Source organism: Dermochelys coriacea, chromosome 2, assembly GCF_009764565.3.
Source record: "Dermochelys coriacea isolate rDerCor1 chromosome 2, rDerCor1.pri.v4, whole genome shotgun sequence".
Classification (NCBI taxonomy): Eukaryota; Metazoa; Chordata; order Testudines; family Dermochelyidae; genus Dermochelys; species Dermochelys coriacea.
Window position 1 is genome coordinate 103,486,577 of NC_050069.1, and position 24,322 is coordinate 103,510,898.

A 24,322-nucleotide genomic window follows, 5' to 3' on the forward strand; every position below is an offset into this window, starting at 1 on the left:
AGATAGGTCCTCATTTTTCTTCTGGAGATGGTTATGTCTGAGCTGCTTCTGATTTCTCATTGGATTGTATTCACAGTCAAGGTCTTACTGCTGAAAAACCCTGTCCCATAGACTTTTACCGTGTCCTCCCTCAACTGCAACTTTTTCAGAGGATTGTGACTGTTGTGAGGGGAGAGGGGGAGCTATGACTTCATCCCTCATCCCATGCCTTTGTAACTAGTAATAGCAATTTTTCCTCTTCATTTCTTTGTCATCACTGACATACTTTGTTCTGTTTTGATAGGAAGAGAAGTGATATATTTACAGAACTTTGGTCCTGAAGTACGTGTGCTCTGATAGTACGTCATGAGTCAATGTAGTGTTCAGGATGTTTGTAAATAAAGCTTTGAAGGATCAGATGCTTTTTAAAAATCTGCTACTAAGTTTTTCCATTTAATTTTTCAAAAACAAACCAGAAAACATTAATAATCCATGTAATGTTTTCCAAAATTTAAATATTTAAATTTCCTTAGAGCTGAGATTTCTATTTTCTGGATGATTTGGTAAACAATTTTGAAGAACAGCTTACATACAAAGCAAGATTCAATAATACTCCAACCATTTTCTTCAACACGATATGCAAACCTCAAACTTTATTTCAGGGTTTATATCACCTTATGAGTTTTCAGAGCAGGAAAGGTGAACAGGGTCTTAATTGGATTGGCCTATAAAAAATGTTACTTCTCTTTTGAATGTAAGTGCAAGAATACTCTGATGGATTGATGTCTCTCAACCATCTTGAACAATCAGTATTGGCTACACAACTCTCAAGGTGTGACTGATGAAATGGAGAGAGTGCAGTGACCAAAGGTGCGGGAGAGAAGAGGTGCCTGCATATACTTTATTTTTATTTTTTAAAATTCAGTAGTATTGTAATACTGTCTGAGGGTTTTACATTTGTGGTTTTTGTTTTTATTGATGCTTGTTTAAGGAGAGTGAAGGTTCCTTATACAGCCACCTACGTGGACTTTTACAAACGGCATTGGACATTCGGGACTATTAACTATGCTGTCTTAAATGGTCACCCAAAACATTTTTTTTTTTTTTTTTGGAAGTAAATGTTCACTATAACACAGAGATTGGAGGGGAAATTTTTTATTTGACAGCTTTTTGCAATTCTTTTTCTCTGTCCCTTATTTCTGTGAGCCTTTTGTACAGAAGCAAGAAGGGAGAGAGAATCAATTTTAAAAATAAAGGGAAAAGTATGTCCATAAAGCTACAAATTAATAGGGAGATAAAAAGTTTGGAATGGTGATTAATTTCTGGGTCATCTGAAGCAGGAACATATTCCTTCTTGTTCCTGAGATCTTGCAAATCCGGTTCAGTCAGAATCTTGTGAAAGTTTCCATGGGTCTTTGCCACTTCAGACCACACTTTTGTGCGTGGGTTTTTTTTGTTTTTTTTTTAAACAAATCTAATTTAAAAATTGAAAATATAACTTTGTACAAAAGTGTTTAATGCTTACTTGCAGATGGTGTTCTGACACTGACTACAGAGAACAGTAATTGTTCCTATCAAGTACCTAGCTTCCATAAGTGTGAGATCTGTTTGCTATCCTTTTCAAAAGTGACACAGTTCCAGCGCCACATGAGGGATCATGAACGAAATGACAAGGTATGTATTTCAGTAAATCTAGATAAATCTCTAAAAATATTAATACATCAAAAGTTAAATCCAGCATTTCAATAGATGAGGTTGAAGACACATTTAACTGTGTTCAGTAATGGTGCTGACAGCCAAACTTTGCAGTTTGGTTGGACAAAACTTCTTTTTTACTTCTTCCTATCACATGTGCAGTCTGTAAGGAATGAAAGAAACCTTGCATTGGATAGCATTTCAGCTATGATCTTATCCTCAGTTGAAGCAGTTTTTGCTTGGGTATCCACAGATAATCCATTGTCTCTGCAAAGTATTTAGGTGGGCTAAGGAAACTGGTAAAAAGATACCTTTTTATTCAAGATTTTCGATAGTAAATGAAAAATGATTGCATATAAAATTGTAGAGTAGCATGGTTAACCTTGGAATAAGCAAGATAGTAATTCTCTTAAATGCTCTCTGCTTTTCTGGTCAGATGATTGGTTGAGTCCAGAGGAGGAATTCAGGATTATTATTTACATTTTAGACAGAGATTTAGTTTTTGTCTCCACTCTTCTCTCTTGCCACTTTCTCCTCTTTCGCCCCCCCCCCCCCAAAAAAAATCAAATGGAATTATGAAAAATTGGGGAGTCAGAATTTCTGTTGACCTGGAACCATGAGGAGGGAAAATAATCAGGAGGTTTCTCTTGTGTCATTATTGTAGATAGGTTCTTGAATTGCCTGTTTTTATTTTAATTATTATGTGGATTTTTTTAGTGTATATTATAGTCTATATCTCTGAGAAGATTAGATCTAATATGTTTATCTTTATCTTGTTTCCCCAAACAGCCTCATCGGTGCAACCAGTGTCCAATGTCATTTAATGTTGAGTTCAACCTGACACTTCATAAATGTACTCACAATGGGGAAGATCCTACATGTCCTGTGTGCAACAAGAAATTCTCCAGAGTGGCTAGTCTCAAAGCTCATATTATGCTACATGAGAAAGAAGAGGTAATTTTTAACCTCATTTTTAAGTTTTGAAAGAAAGAATGATGTGATATGAATGTTACTTAATTTCTTGAGTGTATGTGCTTTTGCACAGAAGGATGAGTAAATGAGGCAGAGCTATAAAGTTCATAATGGAGAACATAAACAGTTTAATATTAGCTAAAAATGGACAGCCCCCTCTATTCTGATCTGCTGATACAAATGAATCCCTGCATATTTGGCAAATAGGTTATTGAGAATCAAGGGCAGTAACAAGAAAATAAATATTTACCTTTTGTAAATTCAAGTAAAAATGATTGAAAAGCATCAAATAAGAATGAGTTTGATCCTGGTTTCAGATAACATGGAAGTGTTTTCAATGAGAATGTAATAACATTTCAAGACTCATATCTATTTAATCTTCTATGCTATTTATATCATCTAGTTTCAAAAATTTGATATTGAAGAAACCTAAATTTTCTTTGTTTCAAATTTCAAAAATACCTCATCTCACCTGTGGAACTCAGTCCCTTAGCAGTGCAGAGTTTGGAACCTTCTAGAATAGCAGTACCCATTGGATCTGCATGCATCTTCCCTAGTGGATACGTTTTTCCTAGAGATAGCTTCGTAGCGATAAAATCTGCCGGAGGAGGTTGGATTCTATCACTTACGTACTTGAACTAAAATTTAGGAACTAGAAAAAGATGCGCTATCCACAGAGACTCTAAGATCTTCTCTGCACAGTTATGGTTAATTCTGCTTTGTTCTAGCCTTGTCCTATGCTCCGTTTGTAGTCTTGGCACCAATTTAGACAGTTGTGGACTTTCTGAAATGTCAGATTCTTCTTCAAGTAGTGTCCCTGTGGGTGCTCCACTGTAGATGGCCCCCCTGTGCCTGAGATCGGAGATCTTCGGTAGCAGTGCCCACTGGGCCGCACATGCACTCCTCCCCATCTTGCACTGTGAGCGGCGTCTATATAGCGCTGTGCTGTCCATCCTCCCTTAGTTCCTTCTCAACTGCTTTTTGGTCTGGGGTGGAATCCCAAGCAGATCTTCATACATCCCTATCCTTTAGTAATGGTAGTGTTTCCATTATAATTTTGTAGATATTAGCCATTTCCTTTATTTTTGTTTCTCCTGGTGGGGGAAAAAGAATTCCGTTGCTCTTCGCTCCCTGATATTCTTTAGCTTAGTAGGTTTCCTTTTTTATGCCCTTCCTAAATGGGAAGTTCTCCCTTCTCGGGATTATGCCCACATCCCTGGGTTCAAGAGGTGCCTTTCCTGTCATGAGGCTATTCCCATAAGTGGTGGTCACTCGCAGTGCATATGCTGTCTTTGTGAGGGACACGTCTCACAAAAGCATACCCACTGCCTCAAATTTTAGGTTCGGTCCAGAAATAAATAAATGTTATGGACCCAATGAGTCTTTAAAGCCATGGGAAATAGCATAGGTGATACTTCACATAATAAACTTCTGTTCTTCCAGAGTTAGTTCCAGCAGAGTCTGCTCCAATGCTGGTTTTGTGTGTTGATTTAATGTCTCTCAACTATGAGGGCTCTTCTGATGTTTCAGTAGAGCAAAAAATCTCCATAATCTTTCATACCTCTGGGTTCTCCTCAACATGGATTATCCCTAAAGTCAATTAAAACTCATCATGCAAATAAGACTTTAAAGATTTACTAGATGCCTATCAGCCAGGGTAGAGGAGGATATTGTGAGCCCCCAGTCACTAATGAATTTATCCGCTCAGTACCCCTGTGTATTTTGATGTCTTTTATATAATGGGAACTAATGCATAGGAATAACGAGTGATTTGCCCAGTCTTTACGCAGGAAGACTGGCAGAGCCATAATTGAACTCGGTGCGCGTACCCGTGCAGTGTTTTAATCACAACACCATTCTTCCTCTCATCCTGGAATTTCTCTGTACCATCAGTTGTTATAAATTTCTTTCCATCAGCGGTATGTGACTCCCTCACCCATGTACAACCACCTTCCTGTGGCATGGATCTAGTACAGTACTTATCAAGCTTATGGAATCACTGGTTAAACCTTTAGTAGTCTCTGAAGACTGCATCTTTAATGAATACAGTATTGACCCGAAAATTTATTGGGAATCAGATTTTGATGGTTGATGCTTAGTGTGTTCTATAAGGAATATTGTAGCATATTGAACCAAGATTATATGGCAGACTCTTGCCCCCTCCACAAGTGCTCTTGAAGCTAACCTTATGATTAGGGGTCTATTTAATCATGGAGAAATCACACGTATTGGTTGGTCACGGCATAAATAGCAAATGTTGCAGATGTGTTCATATCATGTGCCACCCTTCCGTGCTGCTGCTGCTGCTGGTGGCACTGCCTTAAGAGCTGGATGTCGGGCAAGGAGCTGGCATTCTCTGAAGGCAGTGCAGAAGTAAAGGTGGCAATACCGCAATCCGCCTACAATAAGCTTGTGTAACCCCTTTTTGTGTCAGGACCCCCAATTTGAGCAATAGGGTAAAATTACACAAAAGACCAGATATCACAGAGAGACCAGATTTCATGCCTGTGAATTTAGTGCCCTATTTATGATAAAATACAGTGCTGAAAAAATGCAGTTTAACCATATGCATTTTGAACTCTTCACTTGTTCTGTGTCAAATAATATAGTTTTATTGTTATTACTTCTCACATTTTCTTTTAGCAGTTTAAAAATGGCACTACTTTTTTGATTTCCCCAGCCACACAAAGTAATTCTGTTTCTTCCCCCATCCTACAAATGACCCTGGTCTGACGTTCAGGATGGGCAATATTCAGTTCTGTGCCGGGGCAGATTTAATGTCCAATATCTCATGTCTCATTGGGGGTAAAGTTGGCACTTTGTACTATTAGAATATCAAATGGTCCCTCTCCCTTTTCCAGTGGCGTAAGCTTTTGTTCAGAGATGAGTGACAAAACTAATTAGAGGTTTGGAAAAACTTTCAAATAAAGAGTGACTAAGGAGATTGAAACTCTTTTAGTTTAGAGGAGATAAGTAGGTACAGTGGTAGTTGTTGTTCAGAATAGTGAATGGTATAGAAAGATAGAACAGGGACTTCTGTCTGCCCTTTCTCATAACTCAAGAACAAGAAGACTTCCAGTGAAATTGAAAGGCACCAACTTCAATTCTTTTTACAGAATGCACAATTAATCTGTGTAGCTCGTTGATACAAGACATGATGGAGGTCAAGAGCATCCAAAGGTATTGGACACTTATGTAGATAATAAGAATATCCAGAGTTGTTATATTAAAACTTTAAAAAAAAAATTCCACATGTTTTGGAAGGTTTTTAAACTCTTATATTTCAGGGCATGAGCAATCGTCTCTCTGTGTGTATGTCTACATAGCAATTAAAAACACCTGCGGCTGGCCTGGGTCAGCTGACTTGGGCTGCAAGTCTGAAAAATTGTGATGTAGACATTTGGGCACGGGTTAGAACCTGACCTCTGGAATACCCCACAAGGTGGGAGGATGCCAGAGCTTGGGCTCTACCCCGAGCCCGAATATCTGCACCACAGTTTTACAGCCCTGAAGCCTAAGCCCCATGAGCCAAATTAACTGACCCAAGGCAGCTGCTGGTGTTTAATTGCTGTGTACCATACCCTGAGGGTCCAAGGAGGAAAGACCACTTTTTCAGAACTAAGCAAAAGTTAGATCTGGTGTAGCTTCTGAATAGGTTTTTAAAAAATCACTCTGTTTATGGTAATATTTTAAGTGTTTCATGATCTAGAGAATCAAGTTCTCTGTTATCTTTTTCAGAATCTTATTTGTTCAGAGTGTGGAGATGAGTTTACTTTGCAGACCCAGCTGTCCATGCATATGGAAGAACATCGTCAGGAATTGGCTGGAAGCAAGACTCATAGCTGCAAGTCCTGTAAGAAGGAATTTGAGACTTCCTCACAGCTTAAGGAGCACATGAAAACTCACTACAAAATAAGGTGTGAATCCTTGGATAAGTTATGCATATTCATGTAATAAGGCATGCTCCTTTGCAGTAGCAGAATATAGAGAAGCCTGAAAAGAATTTACACAGTATTGACTGTTACAGGCAGTGGGAATTGTCCACCAGCGGCACCCTTGTGAGGGTCCTCCATACCCCTTCAAGACCTAGCACTTTAAATTCATGCACATCAGCTGTAAGTGTCTTACTGAGAAAGTGGCAGTGCTGTAGGACTTCATGCTGCTGAGTTTGCTCAAGTAAAACTTCTGTGGATTTAGCTTGAAATTTTGCTTAAATGTGGATTTAACAAATCGGTCCCTTGTTTGGGATTATATTTTCCATATTGCTGACTATCTGAGGCTGTAGTTTGGCTCTTTTTAAGTGTATACAGGTAACTTCTGTTGTGTTGTGAGAGAGTTCGCTAGCCTTATGTAAATATTGACTTTAAAAGCCAAAGGAAGAGCATTAAAATAAATATGACATAATTAACTTCAACTTCTATGAGATAATTTATTGAGTAAGTTTAGAAATGTAAAAGGAACTGAAATCGTTTTTTTATTTTTTAATTCCTCAGTGGAATAGGGCGTGATTCTTTTTAATATTTATGGACTTATTAATATAAACTGTAGTTCCAGTTGACATGTATCTGTAAAGTATGTGTTTAGAGTTCCTGACATATAGTGCTGTGTCTTTGAGTAGTGTTCCTGTGGGTGCTCCACTTGAGGTGTGCATGTGCCCTGTGCACCTTTGATCTGAAATTCTTGGCAGCAGTGACTGTTTAGTATACACCCTACCTGTCCTCATGTGGAACACCAAAGCCAGCATTCCCTGCTTCCATTTGTTCACCATCAGCAGTCTGCATTGCAGGAGGAAACATTTGAGTAGCAAGAAAGAAGGGTTGATGAGGAGGCTACTCTTCAGACAAATATTTCATCATCCTCTCTGGTTAGTGGTTATGTTCCACCCATCTATTGGGGATGACTTCTAGGAGTAGGTGAAGAGAGTAGTGGACTCTCTCCCAGTTTTATTAGAAAAGTCCCAGAGACCCAGTATAAATTGTTGGAAATTTTACACCCTCATCTTCTGTGAATGAGCTGCTGTTGGAGCCTGTCAAAATGGCTTGGCAAGCCATTGCTGCTCCCCCGCCGTCCCCAAAGTTGAGGCTAGATTTAAAAAATAAAATAAAAAAATTTTCCCCAGTCAGGGGCTTGGAGTTTTTATTTTCTTATCCTGCTCCCAACCTCCTGGTGATGGATACAGTCAACAAGTGGAATGAGCAGCACCATTTAAAAGCAACCCTCTTGACAAGAACCAAAAATATTTAGATTTATTTGGTAGCAAGACGTACTTGTCTGCATCCTGCAGTTTAGACTTGTGAACTATAATCACATCGACTAAGCCAAATTTAATTTTTGAGTGCCTTCCACAAGAACACAGGGAGCAATTTCATGCCATCACTGTGGAGGAAAAGCTTCTGTTGGGGAGGACTTTAGGGGCTTACCTCGACACTGCTGGCACAGTAGCTTGATCCACATCCACTACTGCAGTCATGCACAATGCATTCTTCAGTCTTCCCTCATGAGGTCCAAAACACTGTAATGGACCTCCTCTTCTGTGGCGTGAAATTATTCATCTGCCGATGAATCCCTATATTCCTTTAAGGACTGTAGAGTGACCCTTTGCTCGATGGGTACGTATACATCTGCAGTCAAAAGGAGGTTCAGTAGATCTGTGCCTCTCATAGCTCAGAGGTCCTGTCCATCCTAGTTTTCCACTTCCCACAGAGGACTTGAGCCACTGAAGAGGAAACTGAGACTACCCAAAGGGAAACCCTTCTCCACTACATACCTGTTGATGCAGCAGGTGTCATCTGTGAAGCATCCCTTTTGATGCCTTGGTTGAGGGTCACAACCATGATGGGAAGCAGAGTTATCCTGTTGAACTTATCCTCCCATCTCTTGGGGATCATTTCTGCAGTTAGTAGGAGCAGATGGCCTCTGACAGATTGAAAGTCATAACATTAGGCTGTTCCATCTCTTTTCAGGGACAAATCTTATGAGTCTCCCCTGAGACAGGAGGTTCTGTTTTCTTCTCTTCTTAGGAGCCATGGAACCAGTTCCCACTCGATACAAAGGAGAAGGTGATTTTATTGCAAATATTTCCTTGTTCCCAAAAGGAAAGGCTGATGGAAACCAATTTTTAGATCTCGGGATGCTGAATACTTTTCACAAGATTCAGAAGTTCATGATTGAGATGCTTGTGGCTATCATCCCATCACTACATCCCGGGGACTATTTTGAGACATTCAAGCTTTAATACGTGTATTTTCCTGTTGCGATATGGCCTTCTCACAAGACTTTCCTATGCTTTCTAGTGGACCGGGATCACTATCAATATTGTGTCTTCCTTTAGGACTATCTACCACCATGAGGATGTTCATGAAAGTTATGACAATAGTAACTGCATAGCTTTTTCAGTGGGGAGAAACCATTTTTCGCTATCTTTACAATTGGCTCCTAAAGGGGCCTTATCACATGGAAGTTCAAACTGCAGTAAACAAAGCCACCTCTCTGCTCACAAGGCTTGGTCTTCAGCATTGCAAAGTTCTCCCTTGTACTTGTATAACAGAGTTTATAGGCACCGCTCTTGATACTGTAACATCCAGGGCCTGTCTACCAAGGGAAAGGTTCTTCACCCTGACACAAGTTGCACAAGTTCAATTAAGTCCTGAGGTCTTGGCCAGATCCTGGCTCCAGGTCCTTGGGCACATGGCAATGTGCACCTTCGTCATATATGCCCTCTTATACCTGCACTACTTCCAAGCCTGGCTCTGGTCAGTCTACACCCCAAACAGGGACAGGTTGAACAAGTTAGTCTCCTTTGACTGTGGACGAATCTGAACAAGATGTGTTTAGGAGTTCCTTTCAACTATCCCCTTCCCACTATTAAAATAGTTGTTGACTCATCCCTCCTCGGATGGGAGCTCACCTACGGGATCATAGTGTACAGGGCATGTGGACCATTTGAGTCCACCCTTCAGATCGACATCTTGGAACTTATGGCTGTAAGGTGCGTCTGTCAGTACTTCCTTTCATTCGCATAACAACAGACCACAGGACCAGTGTGTGCTACATAAACTGGAGGGAGGGGAAGGGTAAGATCTCCTTCCCTCTGCACAGAGGACATGAAGTTATGGAACTGGCGCATAGCTCAATGTACCTTCTTTCATCAGTCTCTCTGGCTGATCTTCAAAACACCATAGCTGATGACCTCAGCAGACACTTTGCACAGGATCAGCAGTGGGAACTCAACAAGTCCATACTCAGACTGCTGTTTGTCACCTGGAATTTTCTGACACTAGATCACTTTGCCGTCACCATCAAGTGGAGACAACAAACTTGTGCTTGTTCTCTGGGTGATGCCTCCTGTCATGATCCAAGAACCTTCGACGTGCCTTTCCTTCAATGCTATTAATCCTCATGGTCCTGAAAAATGTCAGGCAAGACATAGCCGCACACATATTGATTGCATCAACCTGGCCAAGGCACATTCTCTGCTTCTTCTCTCGGCAGGCCATCAACTTACCATTGACCCTCCTGACTTCTCTTGCAGGGCTCAGGTAGCATTCTTCACCCCAACCTCTCAGCTTGCCTGGGATCTGGAAGGCTCATAGAGATAGAGCTCTCCTGTTCAAAGCAGATGCAGAAGGTCCTGCTTAACAGTTGAAAAGGAGTTCAGAAAAACTTAAGTTTAGCAGTGGAAAAGATTTTACCAATGGTGTACTCACCAACATCTGTATCCCGATTAGCCTATTTTGGAAGTTTTAGAATAACTTTTTATACTGAAGAAAAGAAGTGAGCTCCATTGAAGTCCATATGGCAGCCATCCACAAACTTCCTTTTGAAACAATGGCTACCGATATGCTTTCCCACTTTTCCATGAAAACCATCTTTTTAGTGGCCATTACTTCTGCTTGAAGAGTTGGTGTGTTAGGGTCTTTGATGGTTGACCCTCCTTACACTGTTTTCTTTAAAGATAAGTTGTCCTTCTGACCACATCCACAGTTCTTACCTAAGTCATTTCTGACTTGCATCTAAATCAGACAATTCATCTGCCTATATTTTGTTCTAAACCTTATCAGAGTAGGGAAAATGCTGTCCTCCATAAACTGGATGTTAAGAGAGCTCTGGCATACATTTGGACAGAATTAAACCCTTCTGAGACTCTCTCCAAGTTTATTTGTATCTTTATTTGTATTGTGGACTAAGCTAAAAGGAACTCCATTGTCTACCTGAAGTCTTCCTAAATGGGTTTCTGCCTATACCTTTTCTGCTGTGAAGCTGCTAATGTACCATGCCAACCTAGGGACATGACCCATTCTACCAGATGTCCACCAGATAGGACTCTACATCTGTTGCCTTGCTAAAAGATGTCCCTATAGAGCAGTGATTCTCAAACTTCGTTGCACCGCGACATCCTTCTGACAACTAAAATTACTACACAACCCCAGGAGGAGGGGACTGAAGTCTGAGCCCTGCCACCCCAGCCGGGGTGCCAAAGCCCATGGCCTTCAGCCCCAGGCGGGGGGGGGGGCTGTAACCTGAGCCCCGCCACCAAGGGCTAAAGCTGAAGCCTGAGCCTTGCTGCGCAGGGCTTTAGTCCTCAGGCTTCGGCTTCGGCCCTGGGTAGTGGGGCTTGGGCTTCGGTCCCAGGCCCCAGCAAGTCTAACACTAGTCCTGATGACCCCATTAAAACGGGGTTGCAACCCACTTTGGAGTCCTGACCCACAGTTTGAAAACTCTTGCTATAGAGGAAATACGGTGAGATGCTAATGTGGGTTTCGGTCTATACCTTCTCCTGACACTATGCCCCAGTGAATGCTTCACAAACAGATGCTGCTTTGGTTCTGGAGTTCTTCGAACAGTTCTAGGTCAGGTTCTGGAGTAACCAGAGGGATGCTACTCAAAAAAGAGAGATTACTTAGCATGTAAATAACTGGTATTCTTTGAGATATGAACCTATGGATACAGGTGTAGTTTGACTTCTATATTTGGAATGGCAGCTCCAGTCAGGCCAATGGGGCCTGCGTATGCGGGGGCAAATGCTGTGCCTGTATGAGGTTTGCAGTTCAGGAGGGCATCGCCTCCCCCAAACTGCACCCATGCCTGTAGATGCTCCTTTCCCTCTGCTCTGGAGTCTGTGTGGGATTTTGTAGTAGAGAAGGAACTGAGTGGTGTTTGTCTGCCTCAGCCCTCTATACCCTTGGTACAGGGCACGAGGATAGTTAGGGTGCATGCACAGACTGAAGGGACATTGCTGCTGAAAATCTCTGGTCAAAGGTGCATGTGTAGCACCCATAGGATATCCATCTTGAAGAACTCTATTTACTGTACTGGGAAAAATAACCCTTCCTTCTTGTAATGTGCACAAATTTTTAAAGACTAAGGGAAACAAAGACTGAAATGAATATGTAACTGTGATTTATTAGACAGTTACTTATTACAGATGGATAAAAAACCTAATATGTGGTTCCTGCAATGAAAAGACAGCATTTCTTTTCTATGTATTAGGATTATTTCTCTTTTCTGAAAAAAACAAAAAAAACCCAAAACCCTTTGAAAGGCTGTCCTTTTTCAGATTTTCAAGTTTGCAATGTGATTAAGTGAACACCAGTACAGGTAAAACTGAAGATGATTGATTGACTTTTTTGTTGTTGTTGTTGTGAGTATGTAGGGCCTCTTCTTTTCCTGAATTCTTCAGTTTTTCTTCACCAGTCTGAAAGCCATGCTCAACCCCTCTTTAGTGTGTAACCATGTTCTAAAATTGTTCATTCAGCTACTACCTCATTATTGTCAATGGATATTTATGTTTGATGTAATGATGCATGAAATGGAACAGAATATAGCTTGCTTTTTCTTAGCTGTTCAGGTTCTGCTAGACTAACGTGAGTAAAAAGTGGTAAAAGGTTATTTTTGTCACTAAAGTAAGCACGTTTCTTGAGTGAGAAGGTCCTACTTGCTCATACTTTCTTTTAGAATAGAAAGATACTGCAGTTGTTTTATCAACCTTGCAAAATTTACCAAGTCAGGAACTGAATTTGCTCATCTACCACTTACTATGATGATTGTAGACATTTTATTCACTGTGAATTAATAGAAGCTTACAAAACTGCTTCATTCCATCTTAGTCCCATTTATCACCTGATTAGAGAATACCAGATATTCAAATTTGTGAGGTTTAAATATGGACCTAGCTGACACTACCAAACTAGATTAGTTTAATTAAACTAATCTAATTTAATTAAGCTGCATTTCTGACCTAAATTTACTGTAAATCCAGAAAAAGTAGATGTAATGAAAAATCATCTTTTTCAAATATTTAATCTGAGGATAAAAAGTCTTTATTTGTAACTACTTTGTGTATGTTTCCAGGGTATCCAATACTAGATCTTACAACCGAAACATTGACAGAAGTGGCTTTACATATTCGTGTCCACACTGTGGAAAGACATTCCAAAAACCAAGTCAGTTAACCCGACATGTTAGAATACATACAGGTAAGGAGGAGTGGGAGTTTGTCTTTCAAAAAAAAAAAAAAATTGCGATGGGTAAGCACTGTTATCTCTTAGCTGGTTCTGGCAGTAGCGGTCAGTCTATTTGGTTACTTATCTTATCTTTGTACTAGAGACTTATGTACTGCAGTTAGTACATATTGTGCATAATTTTCTTTGTATTAAGCCAAGGAAAACTTTGTTCGGTGGTTTTTTTTATATTCATGGTGGTACAAATCTGGATTCTGCTATTCAAAGTGCTTTACAAAATTCATTTTCAGGGAATACCCATTTTTATTCTCATGGAAGCAATTTCAATATTCTCTAAAATCTGAATTGCTTGATAGTTCATGTAAATACTCTAAACAAGGCCCAAAATACTCCACAGAAAGCAGGATCTAAATTCTGTGTCAGAATTCGTGCATTCTCTTGATGTATGGTGAGGCAGACTGAAAATACTACAATAGCTGCATTGACTTTTTTTTTTTAAGCATGGAATATGGAAATGAATAATAGTACAGAGTTTCATTTTTATTTTTATGTTAAGTCTATTTATTTAAAGCGATCGCCACACTTTCAGTTTTTTCTGTTGATTGTTTCAGGTATAACCGCATTGTTGAAGTTGTCAGTGGTGAACCTGGAGGTGTTGGTGGAGAGAAGATGAGTGGGAGGCACTTCAGTATTGCAGGATAGGCATATTAGCTCAATGTTTCTGCTAAAATTATCAACACTGAAATAAATAGATGTTTGCGTTTACATTCTTTTATTTAGGTTTCAGACTTAACACATTGAGATGAATGGGGCAGTTAAAGCACTTTAACTATCCTTGTAAGCCATCTGCCCACTACACTGTATTTATATTTTCAGGGATTTTATGGCTAAGGCCCTTAGTTTTCAGTTTAAACTGATTTTTACAAGAAAAATCCCAGGTTTTAAAAATATTTTTTTTTATTTCACCCTACTTTTGTATCATTCAAATATATAAAAATAATTTATTTTATTATAAATACACAATAAATTGCATGAAATATGTATTATGATAATACATTAATCTGTGTGTATATGCTAAGCTGCCTGTTGAAATAAGTCTATGTATTAGTCTAGAAGATGCACACAATAAACAGGCATGCGTGCAAGCTCTGGAGTGCGTGTGCACGCATCTGAATGTACTGATGAATCTAATGCCCCCCACGTACACACTTCAAACCACATTGAATTCCATTAAGCAAAGCATTAATCTGCTGAATACTTCCCCCCCCTTCCCCCCTCCGGTCCTTCTGTCCACCAAAATAAATGCCGATATTTACCCAGAAAAATTTATATCTTTTGCACCAATTTTCAGCTGTTTTTGTTGTTGCTATAATAAAGACCGATAAATTCCTGGGAAAAATAAAATAAAATAAAAATAGAAAATGAAGGGCTCTATTTATGGCAAACAGAGCTACAAATATATACATTTCAACATGGTACTGCAACGCATTGGGCTCTAAATGCGGTCATTAACAAAAATTGCAGAGATTAACTCTTCATACTCATGTAGATATTTTATTCCTGGTGACAATACACAGCGGGAATAAATGAACTCTTTCTTCTAATTTCTAGGAGAGCTCAGGTGAATCATTTTGGTAATGTTCCCTCTTTACCAGTCTCCTTAATGTAACAGCTGTAGTACATGTGGAGAGCTTAGTTTACTGAAAAGGCGAACATGTGAATTATCCGTCAAACTTACTCCTAGAATTGTGGTGCCAGTTCACTTTTTAATAGGGATATCAGTTTTAGGTTTTATATATTGAAGATCCAGAAAAGAAACACAAGAGGTCACTCTTGCAACTGATTTTAAAAGTAGTCTCACAATTCATTATTGTACTTCCAAAGGTTAATTGAAAAGTTATTTTCCTGTTATGTTCATTCTGTCTTGAATTTATTATTCTAATATAAATTTAAGAAACAAGATTGTACTTCATGTAGAGAATGGGAGTCCTTAATTCCTTTAAACTTTTAGAAATTTGCAGTTCACTAGGAAGAATAAAAAGGGTGTATTTGTTGGTTGGAGGAATGGGGGAGAGAAGATATGATCTCAGTGAAATGACTGCACATGTAATAGGTTAGTCCCTAGATTCTAATTCGTTATAGCGTATCTGAATATGCAAGGTTAATTTAGCTTTACTCAAACCACATTATTATTTAATAGATCAGTAGATAAATCAATAGATAACACAGTGGGGCCCCAAACACTATTTAGGTGCTGTACAAATGTAATAAAAATAAAACAATTTTGTTGTCTTTTTATAAAATGCGTTCTTTATAATTGTACAGCATCTCGCCAGCGAGAGCCATAGTTACAACTCTTGTTTCATAGTTAGCTGCTGTCTTCAAGCACTTGAAAAAAAAAAATTAGCCTGTAGGGCCATGGAAACATTTTCAGTATTTTCTAAAATCTGAATTGCTAGTTAGGGCATCTAATCAGTCTAAAAACGGCCTCATATACTTGAAGCAGCATCTAAATTCTAATCTCTTAAAAAAAGAAAAGTACTTTTTGGATAACTTAAACATTAAAGGTAACGTTGTAAGTGATATTTTTAAAAAACAAATAATCTATGCTCGCAAGCTACATCCAAATAAGAACAAGTGATTGTGTTAGATGCAATGACAACAGGTGGTAGACTGTTCCTATACATGTAATGTGCTTTGCTTATGATGGCATTATTTTTCTCTCTCATACCTAATGTGATTATTGGTAATGGATTTATGTTTTTTGGGTTTTTTTAGGTGAAAGACCATTTACATGTAGTGAATGTGGAAAAGCCTTTAACCAGAAGGGAGCATTACAGACACATATGATTAAGCATACTGGTGAAAAACCCCATGCTTGTGCCTTTTGTCCAGCAGCCTTTTCTCAGAAAGGCAATCTTCAGTCTCACATACAGAGAGTTCATTCAGAGGTAAATGCGATTTTGTTGTTAATATGATTGCTGTTAAATATACTGCTTATCAATTTTTAACCTTTTCCCCTCAGTATTTAACCTACCCTATTTATATTACATCATATTCCTATGTTGTATCTTGTTGCCTGCACCCAACATGGATTATATGCTAAACCGGAGATTACTGATCAGTTTTGCTCAATTTGATATAGTAATTTAGACTTGCTAAAATCATTAATCTGAATTAACATTTTTTTTATTAGTAGCAGAGGGTTCATTTACTCTTACCTTTCAAGTATATTGGTTAATGATGTATCAGCTGAGTAATTTAAGATAATTTTATTTATTACAATTTTGAATTATTTAAAAAAAACTATCGTTGGCTCTTGCTGCCTTTGATATAGTTGAAAATACAAATGGGTAAAGATTTTATATATATATATATATATATATATATATATATATATATATATATATATATATATATATATAACCAGCAGCTTTTCCAAAACTATAAGATAAGACAACCAGCCAGAGATTTCAAACCCAGACAATACCCCTCCACTCATCAATACCAGGAAATAAATAATAGCCATTAGAAGGGGCTTTCCGGGTTACAGTTGGAGCAAAAGAAACTACCATGGAAGATACAAACAGTGGTATCGCAACTCTTCATTCTGACTTTTTTCTTTATGGTCTCTTGACGTCTATATTCATAGATATTAAGTTAAAAAAGGACATTATAATCATGTAGTCTGACTTTCTGCATAACACTGGCTATACAACTTTATCCAGAAATTTCTGCACTGAGCCCAACAACTTGTGGTTGAACATATCTTTTTAGAAAGAAACTTAATCTCGGTTTAAAGGCTTCAGGTGATGGAGAATCTGCCATATCCTTGGTAAACTATTCCAATGGTGTATTACCCTTGCTGTTAAAAAATTTGTGCCAGTTTGAAAGCAAGATCCATTGGCTGGAAGCTAGAAAAATTCAATTTGTCAGCTAGTATAAGGTATCTTCTGCATGTTTAGCTACTTGTAGACTTTAATTTAGGGTTTGTCTACACAGAGGTTTTGTACCAATTTAACTATATCAGTTTTGAAACAGATACAATTCTGTGCAGTTCCCTAGTAGTGACTCAGTTATCTGTCTTGGCATGAAAGTGGCTATATCATTGTAGCTTATTTTGGTAAATTCAGGGAGATAAGCTGTAACAACAGAAGCATTTTTGTATCGGGATAACTACGTCTACGCTAGGTAGATAGAACTGTATGTGTGTCAGGATTGATAAAGTTAAATTGTTAGAGAAGCCATTGGTTACCCTTGCTTAAATAAGATAAACGGATTAAGCCTTTAAATCTCTCATTAAAGTGTGTTTTCCAGACCTCAAATCACTCTTCTGCCTTTCTTTAAGTTATTTATTTATGAAATTGGAGTGTGTTAGTATGGACGGCAAAACAATGGATACAGCACTCCAGTACAGTAGTTGTCTCACCAATGCCAAGATAGTATCACCTCGCAGCCTCTACTATGTATTCTTCTATTTGTACATCTAAGAGCTTGCAATTTTATTTCTGCCCCACTTGTCAAGTTATTCAGATCTGTCTTTGTGACTGGTCCTCATTATTTACCACTTTGTTAGCAATGAGTTTCTTCAGCGTAATTGATCAAATTATTGCATAGCATCAGGCTGTTGTGAGATCCTCCTAAATCATCTCTATGTATTGATTCTCCCCCCCCATTCCCAATTTTAAGATCTATCATTTGATCATGCTCTCCTAGAACCGTTTTCTTCCAAAAGCCTTGTCATGCTATGCAGTCCTTGTTCTGATTCTGCCTCTAGTGTTGTCTTTGGTGGATCCTTCACTTCCTCTGTCTCACATTCCTTGGTATTTTTTCAAGAATTTATACTTGCCCCTCCTGTTTTTCTTTCACACTCTTTGACCAGTCTCAGATCACATTGCTTCAACTACCATCTCTACTATGATGGCTCACGGGTCTTTCTTCCTCCATTTAGTGTTGTATTTCTTATTTTCTCTGATACCTCTTTCTGAATATCTTGCTACCAGCTCTGGCTCAACATGGGAAAAGCAGAACTTCATCCCTCTGTTTTACTGTGTTGGCAGCCATGCATACCATACTCTTTTACAGGCTTGCAACATTGGGATAATTTGGATAGCTCATTCTTTCCTTTCCTCCCATCATGTCACTATTGTTGCTATATCCCATCAACATTTTTCTTTACATCCTCTTCAAAAATCCATCTTTTACCTCTGCTAAAATTTTTGTCTGTCCTTATTTTTTGGTCTTTTGCTTCAAACTACTGCAGCCTCCTTCTCTTTTGGCCTCCCTTATTTTGACCTACTCCCCTTCAGTTTGTACAAATCTTGCCATCAGAACATCTACCTTGCCCACCACTCCAGCTATGTTCAACTTATTTACAAATCCCTTTAGTGGCTTCTTCTCACCTTAATTATCAAATTTTTTGTCCTTGCCTTCAAAATCCTTTACGAGCTCTTGCCTACTTTTCTGATCTTGTCTTTTCTTCCTCTGTTCAAGCTACAAGATTAAATTTCCTTGCTTCTGCCTTCATATGTTCTTTGCATTTTAGTCTTCGTGCTTTCTTCCATGCAGCCCTATTTGTCTCTAACAAAGTCCACCCTGCCTGCATCTTCCATTTCTTGATGAACACACAATTTTAAAAAGGTCTACACAGAAACTCTCCAAAGTCTAAACTTAATACGAAAAACCTAAAACAAAAATTCCAAAACAAAACCTAAGACAAAAACGCAAATGAACAAGATGCATTCTCTAAGCATCACCACTAACTCACTTGCTTTTTGTTGCTTTTAGTCTTTCATCTGTACATTACTTGGATATCCTCTTCAATTAGGAACCTTGTTCTTATTTGTAAACTGCCTTATTGGATTTTTGTTTCCATATAAATATTGCTTTAATGCAAAGATGAGATGAAGATGAAAAAAGCTGGAAAACCACTGGCCAAGGGCATTTTTCTTTTTCATATTAATTTACTCTCTGCGGTTATGTCTACACAGCAAAGAAAAACTCGGAGCTGGCCTGTAACAGCTGACTTTAGCTCACGGGGCTTGGGCTGCAGAGCTGTTTTGTTGCTGTGTAGACTTCTGGGCTTGGGCTGGAGCCTAAGATCTAAAACCTTGTGGGGTGGGTGGGTCCCAGAGCCCTGCAGCCAAAGCCTTATGAGCCCAGGTCAGCTGGTACGTGCCAGTCATGGATTTTTCCTTGCTGGCTAGACATACCCTGAAGTTCCACAAATGCTCCCCGTGATAACAGATGATAGTCATGTCACTGAATGATGATGGCCTTGGTCCAAAGAATGATACTGAATTCTCTGTTAGCTGGAGGTAAATAGCGTTGAAGAAATAGACACCTTTCTTTTAAATGAGCTAAGACTATAGTATATTTATTGTGTTTATAAATAAAGAAAAAATTACAACTGGAAAATCTTGGTGAAAAAACATATTTTCTTTATTCCTTAAGGTGAAGAATGGCCCTACCTATAACTGTACAGAATGTAGCTGTGTTTTCAAAAGCTTAGGCAGCTTAAATACTCACATCAGCAAGATGCATATGGGTGGTCCACAGAACTCAGCAAGCACTACTACAGAAGCATCTCATGTTACAACGGTAAACTTAACTTACTTTCTATGCTATGCTAGTGACTTTAAGAATTTAATAAAATTGGATATTTTTAATAGATTCTCCTTCAGATGATATTAGAACTCTTAATATCTTTCTTATGGGTTTCTTCTGAGTTCTTAAAAGAACTAGCTGTGTTTGTACAGAAGAGTGTGAGAAAATTCAAGTTTATGAAGAGTCGGTGCATGCAATAGGAAAATGTATTGTTAAAGATGAATGATGTAGCATATAAATACAGAAGATGTCTTACTTAATGAATTCCCTTTTATTTCATAGGGGAAAACAGCTCTACCTTTTTGCAACCCCTTCCACCTCATGGTCCAATAACTTTCAGGCCTGATTTTTTCAAATTTGCTGAGTATCATTAACTTCAGCTGGAGTTCTGGGTGTGCAACATGTTTGTAAATCAAGCCCATCATGTTCTCCTTGTATGACAGACATCAGTTATGGCTCAAAGAATAGTCATCAGTGGTCTGCTGTCAAACTAGGAGGACATGTCTAGTGGGCTTCAGTGATCTGTCTTGGTCTGGTACTATTTAAGAGTTTCATTAATGACTTGGAGAGTATGCTTAACAAAATTATGAATGACACCAAGCTGGGAAGGTGTTGCAAGCATTTTGGAGAACTGGATTAGAATTCAAAAGAAGCTTGACAAATTGGAGAACTGGTCTGAAATCAACAAGATGAAATTCAATAACGACAAGTGCAAAGTATTACACTTCAGAAGGAAAAATCTAATGCACAAATAAAAAGGGGAATAACTGGCTAGGCAGTAGTACTGCTGAAAAGGATCTGGGGGTTTTAGTGAACCACAAACTGAATAAGATCCAACGATATGATGTAGTTACAAAAACAGCTAATAATCTTGGACATATTAACCTCTGGAATGATATTAGCCTTTTTTTGTAACTATAAGACCTGGGAGGTAGTTGTCTCACTCGCCTTGATACTATTGAGGATGCAGCTGGAGTATTGTGTCCAGTTTGGGGCACCACGCTTCAGGAAAAATATGGACAGATGGAGAGAATCCAGAGGAGAGCAACAAAAAATGATAAAAGGAGCAAAAGTTTAAAAAAAAAAAAAGTATGTTTTAGTTTTAGAAAAGAAGACTAACAGAAGACCTGATAACAGACTTCAAATATGTTAAAGGCTGTAACAAAAGGGATGGTGATCAATTGTTCTCCATGTCTGCTGAAGATAGAACAAGAAATAATCAGCTTAGTCTGCAGCAAGGGAGGTTTAGGTTAGATATCAAGAAAAACTTTCTAACTATAAGGATTGTTAAATACTAAATAGGTTACTGAGGTCGGTTATGGAATCCTCCTCATTGTATGGTTTTAGGAACAGGTCATACAAACATCTGTCGGGATGGTCTAGATATATTTGGTTCTGCCTCAATATAACTTGATGGACTACGTAATCTTTTATTGTCCCTTCCAACCCTACATTTCTGTGATTTGACAACTGCTGAAAATAAGTGAATGAGACTTGCTTTCAAATATCATTGTTCGTATTTGATACATTCTGCTTAACTGCATTTTCTGAGAGCCTCTCTCAAAGATTAGTTGTTGTTGCTGACATTTGTTGCTGAGTCAGATAAGAGGGACTCTTCTTCAAGAGCCTCTCTGTGCATTCCCACTTACAGGATTGCACCTCCTAGAAGTGAACATATGCAACTCTTACTCAATGAAAACTGTTCTGAATGTGCATGAGCACCCTCATGAGGCATCTTAGTTCAAATGCCTGAGTCTGTATATAGGAATGCAAACCCCTCCCAGCTGCCCTAGTTTCTTCTCTGCCATCACAGACAGCAGAAGAGATCTCATTCATATCTAGGAGCTACTTCTAAATTTTAGGTAGCTGACCAATTCGTTATATATGTTTTTCTCAGTTTTTAGTGTATACAATTACTATAGAATAGTTTACTCTGTGTTAATTAGAAGGAAAAAAGGAGTAAATCTCCTTATTCCCACAGAGTGCTTGGGAATCTTCTGGCATTGGGACCCAAAATAGATTTTTTTTTTTTTTTTAAAGGGCATGTCATACCCAGCATCTGCTCTGGAGTTGGATGTATGCATCTGGTGCCCAATATGCCTGGGCAACATGTGATCCCCTTCACAGTCTACAGTGTGTGAGGTTTTTTCCCCAGGAGTCACCAGGAACAGAAGTTAAGGCTTCAGACCACTTGCCGTTCAAAGGACTGAAGGTGGGCAAACTACCCTTGAATCTGAATTCTGCACTTTGTCTGGAATGGCCCACTTCTGTGCTTAAGAGGCGGTTAGCTGCCTTGGCGCCAGCTCTATCAAGGGCTCAATCAGTGGATGTGTCTCTTCTATCAAGAGCAAGATCTCTGCTACTAAACATGATTGGCATCTGACAAGGTCCCAGTATCTAAGCCAACCTCAGTGCCTGGTTACCTTTGCTCCAGTGATTAATTTGCCATCTACTCCTGTCCCAACCCCTGGAGTTACTGCAAAGGGGACTTCCCTGGCTATTCTGGCACCAAACTCTCCCTTTGGGTATTGGCATAGACTCTTCAAGTGTGGCTGAGATTCCCTGAAGGACCCCCTTCCAAATGGAAGGAAAACTGCAAGTATTTTGACTCTGAGGAGCCTTGAAAAAGAATACCACCACACTTCCTCACCTGGCCTGGTGCAGGAACCCTGTGGCCTGGTCTTTTCAGTTCATTTCCTACAATTATTGGCACCAGAACAGCATACCTAGCCTGTTGGTGCGTATGTGCAAAGGGTTTTCCCTTCTGAGAATTCTTTGGGCCCCCTCCATGTCATTGTGCATAAGCACCAAGCACAATTCTGGCCTCTTCTCTGCATGCCTTGTTGTCAAGCCCTGGTCCTCTTCCTAGCCCACCATGGAGGCTCACACCTTTGCATGAATAGTAGAGTACCATCGAGGGGGCTTTGAGAATTCCCTATGCCATTCTCTGCACGAAGACATGGGATCCTTCAACCTCTTCTAAGCCCTTCTCAGATATTGGGCTTCTTGAAGGACTTGATGCAGGGTTCTATGTGACCCTGACAAATGTGATCCTACATCCAAGAGTGTTTTCAGGTTCTCATCATGGCATTGAAGTCTAATCATGTGAAGTCTAATCATATTCCAATAGACCATCAGACTTCAGGAGCTTTCCCATCAGTTTCCATCTCAGCTTGCACCAGCCCAGACCTTTGTCTCTCTGCACCAGGACCAAGCACTACCTCCACTCAGCATCCAGTATATTGATGTGTGGGATGCTAAGGCCCTCAAGAAATGGAGGACTACCGACTGGGAACACAGTGGATGCCACTTCCCTGGATAAGAATATTGGTTTGGTTGCAGTGTTGGCTCTAAGCAATTTCAAAAAAATTTACGACCTTTTTGGGAGGATGGTCAACATCTTACACCAGTGGTAGTCAATTATTTTTTGTCAAGGTTCAGACTCCAGAGAAACATTTTTCACACTGCAATAGCAATAATAATAAATAAATAGAAAGATTTCATGGTACATTCAAAAGCTTCTGGGGGTCTCTTATGGTTTAAAGACCGGTCTAGGAAGGACAGAAAGGCTAGGTTGAAACTTCTATTAATGTAATACTCCCTAGCTCTAGGGGATGTGCTTTCCTCAGTACATCAGCCTCAGCATCCCATGCTGCTCAATTACTGCTTCAACCCTGACAGCAGCCCCAGAGGCTACTACTTCATAAAGGAAGAAGCCTCTTTCATCTATTAGAGAAACAAGAAGAGTAGGTCATCCTGTAAATCTCATTCTTGGGAGACATTGTGTCCCTTAAGGAGTATTGCTGAGGCTCCAACTGAAGTGGAAACGGAGGTGTCAGTACCCCATAAGAAATCTTGTGCAGATAAGTGTTCTGCTCACAGTGTGGCTTCTATCCCAGCACTTCTTAGTTTTCATAGGTCTTCTCCCCCATGTTCTGGCACCATTGCCTTGTTTAAGCTCCTTTGTTGGCTTTTTGGTACTGCATGCACCAACATCTCCTTGGCACTTGGCACCTATCCATTTTCCTGACTCTGTCACTGATTTAGTCTCCGACCATAGGCTATCATTGCCCTCCACTACCCTCCACATTCCTTTTCCCGCAGGACCTCCTTGTTTCGAATGAACCCGTGTCTCCCCTGCTAAGGTGGTCTACTAGAGCAACCTCTTTTTAGTACTGTTTTGACAGCTGCAGCCTGAGTCTCTGTCAGATGTCCAACCTTGGTACTGGCACCGATGCCTAGTACCCCCCTCCCCCTTTTTTTAGCCCAGGGGATGATACTTGTGACTTGAGGTCTCGGTACAGGGCTCTCCCTCGGTACCATACCATCACACCCTTATGAGTCCATTTACTGAAGAGAACCTTCTGGAGCCCTCCAAGTGCCCTAGACCTAGATGATATGAATGCCATTGCGGACCTTCCCTTACCCCAGTAGTCTTACTGGAACTCCTGGGAGTACTTTGGTAAATAGTTTTATGGGGTGCCAGCTAGAAAGAAACTCTAACACCCATTGGCATTGTATAATCATGCACAGGCACCGACAAAACATTCTCTGGCACCACATTCTCCCTGGGCAGTAAGAGAGGCACAAGAGGCACATTTCTTTGGATC

The 24,322-nt window shown here is 39.4% G+C and overlaps 1 protein-coding gene across 11 annotated transcripts in view; it reads left to right on the forward strand.

Moving 5' to 3' along the window:
- ZNF236 (zinc finger protein 236) overlaps positions 1-24,322 on the forward strand; it is a 188,547-nt gene that overhangs the window by 18,211 nt on the left and 146,014 nt on the right. For 10 of the 11 annotated variants that reach the window (XR_006278954.1, XR_006278953.1, XM_043508226.1 and 7 more), the window contains 6 exons: positions 1,511-1,653; positions 2,464-2,628; positions 6,385-6,563; positions 12,997-13,121; positions 15,885-16,057; positions 19,560-19,706. Coding sequence is in view for 9 of the 11 variants with exons in the window: in XM_043508226.1 (XP_043364161.1) it covers positions 1,511-1,653; positions 2,464-2,628; positions 6,385-6,563; positions 12,997-13,121; positions 15,885-16,057; positions 19,560-19,706 (932 nt within the window). In the remaining 2 variants the exon portion in view is untranslated. Of the gene's footprint in view, positions 1-1,510; positions 1,654-2,463; positions 2,629-6,384; positions 6,564-12,996; positions 13,122-15,884; positions 16,058-19,559; positions 19,707-24,322 lie in introns of those variants that run through there. The other variant, XM_043508225.1, reaches the window with a different exon arrangement.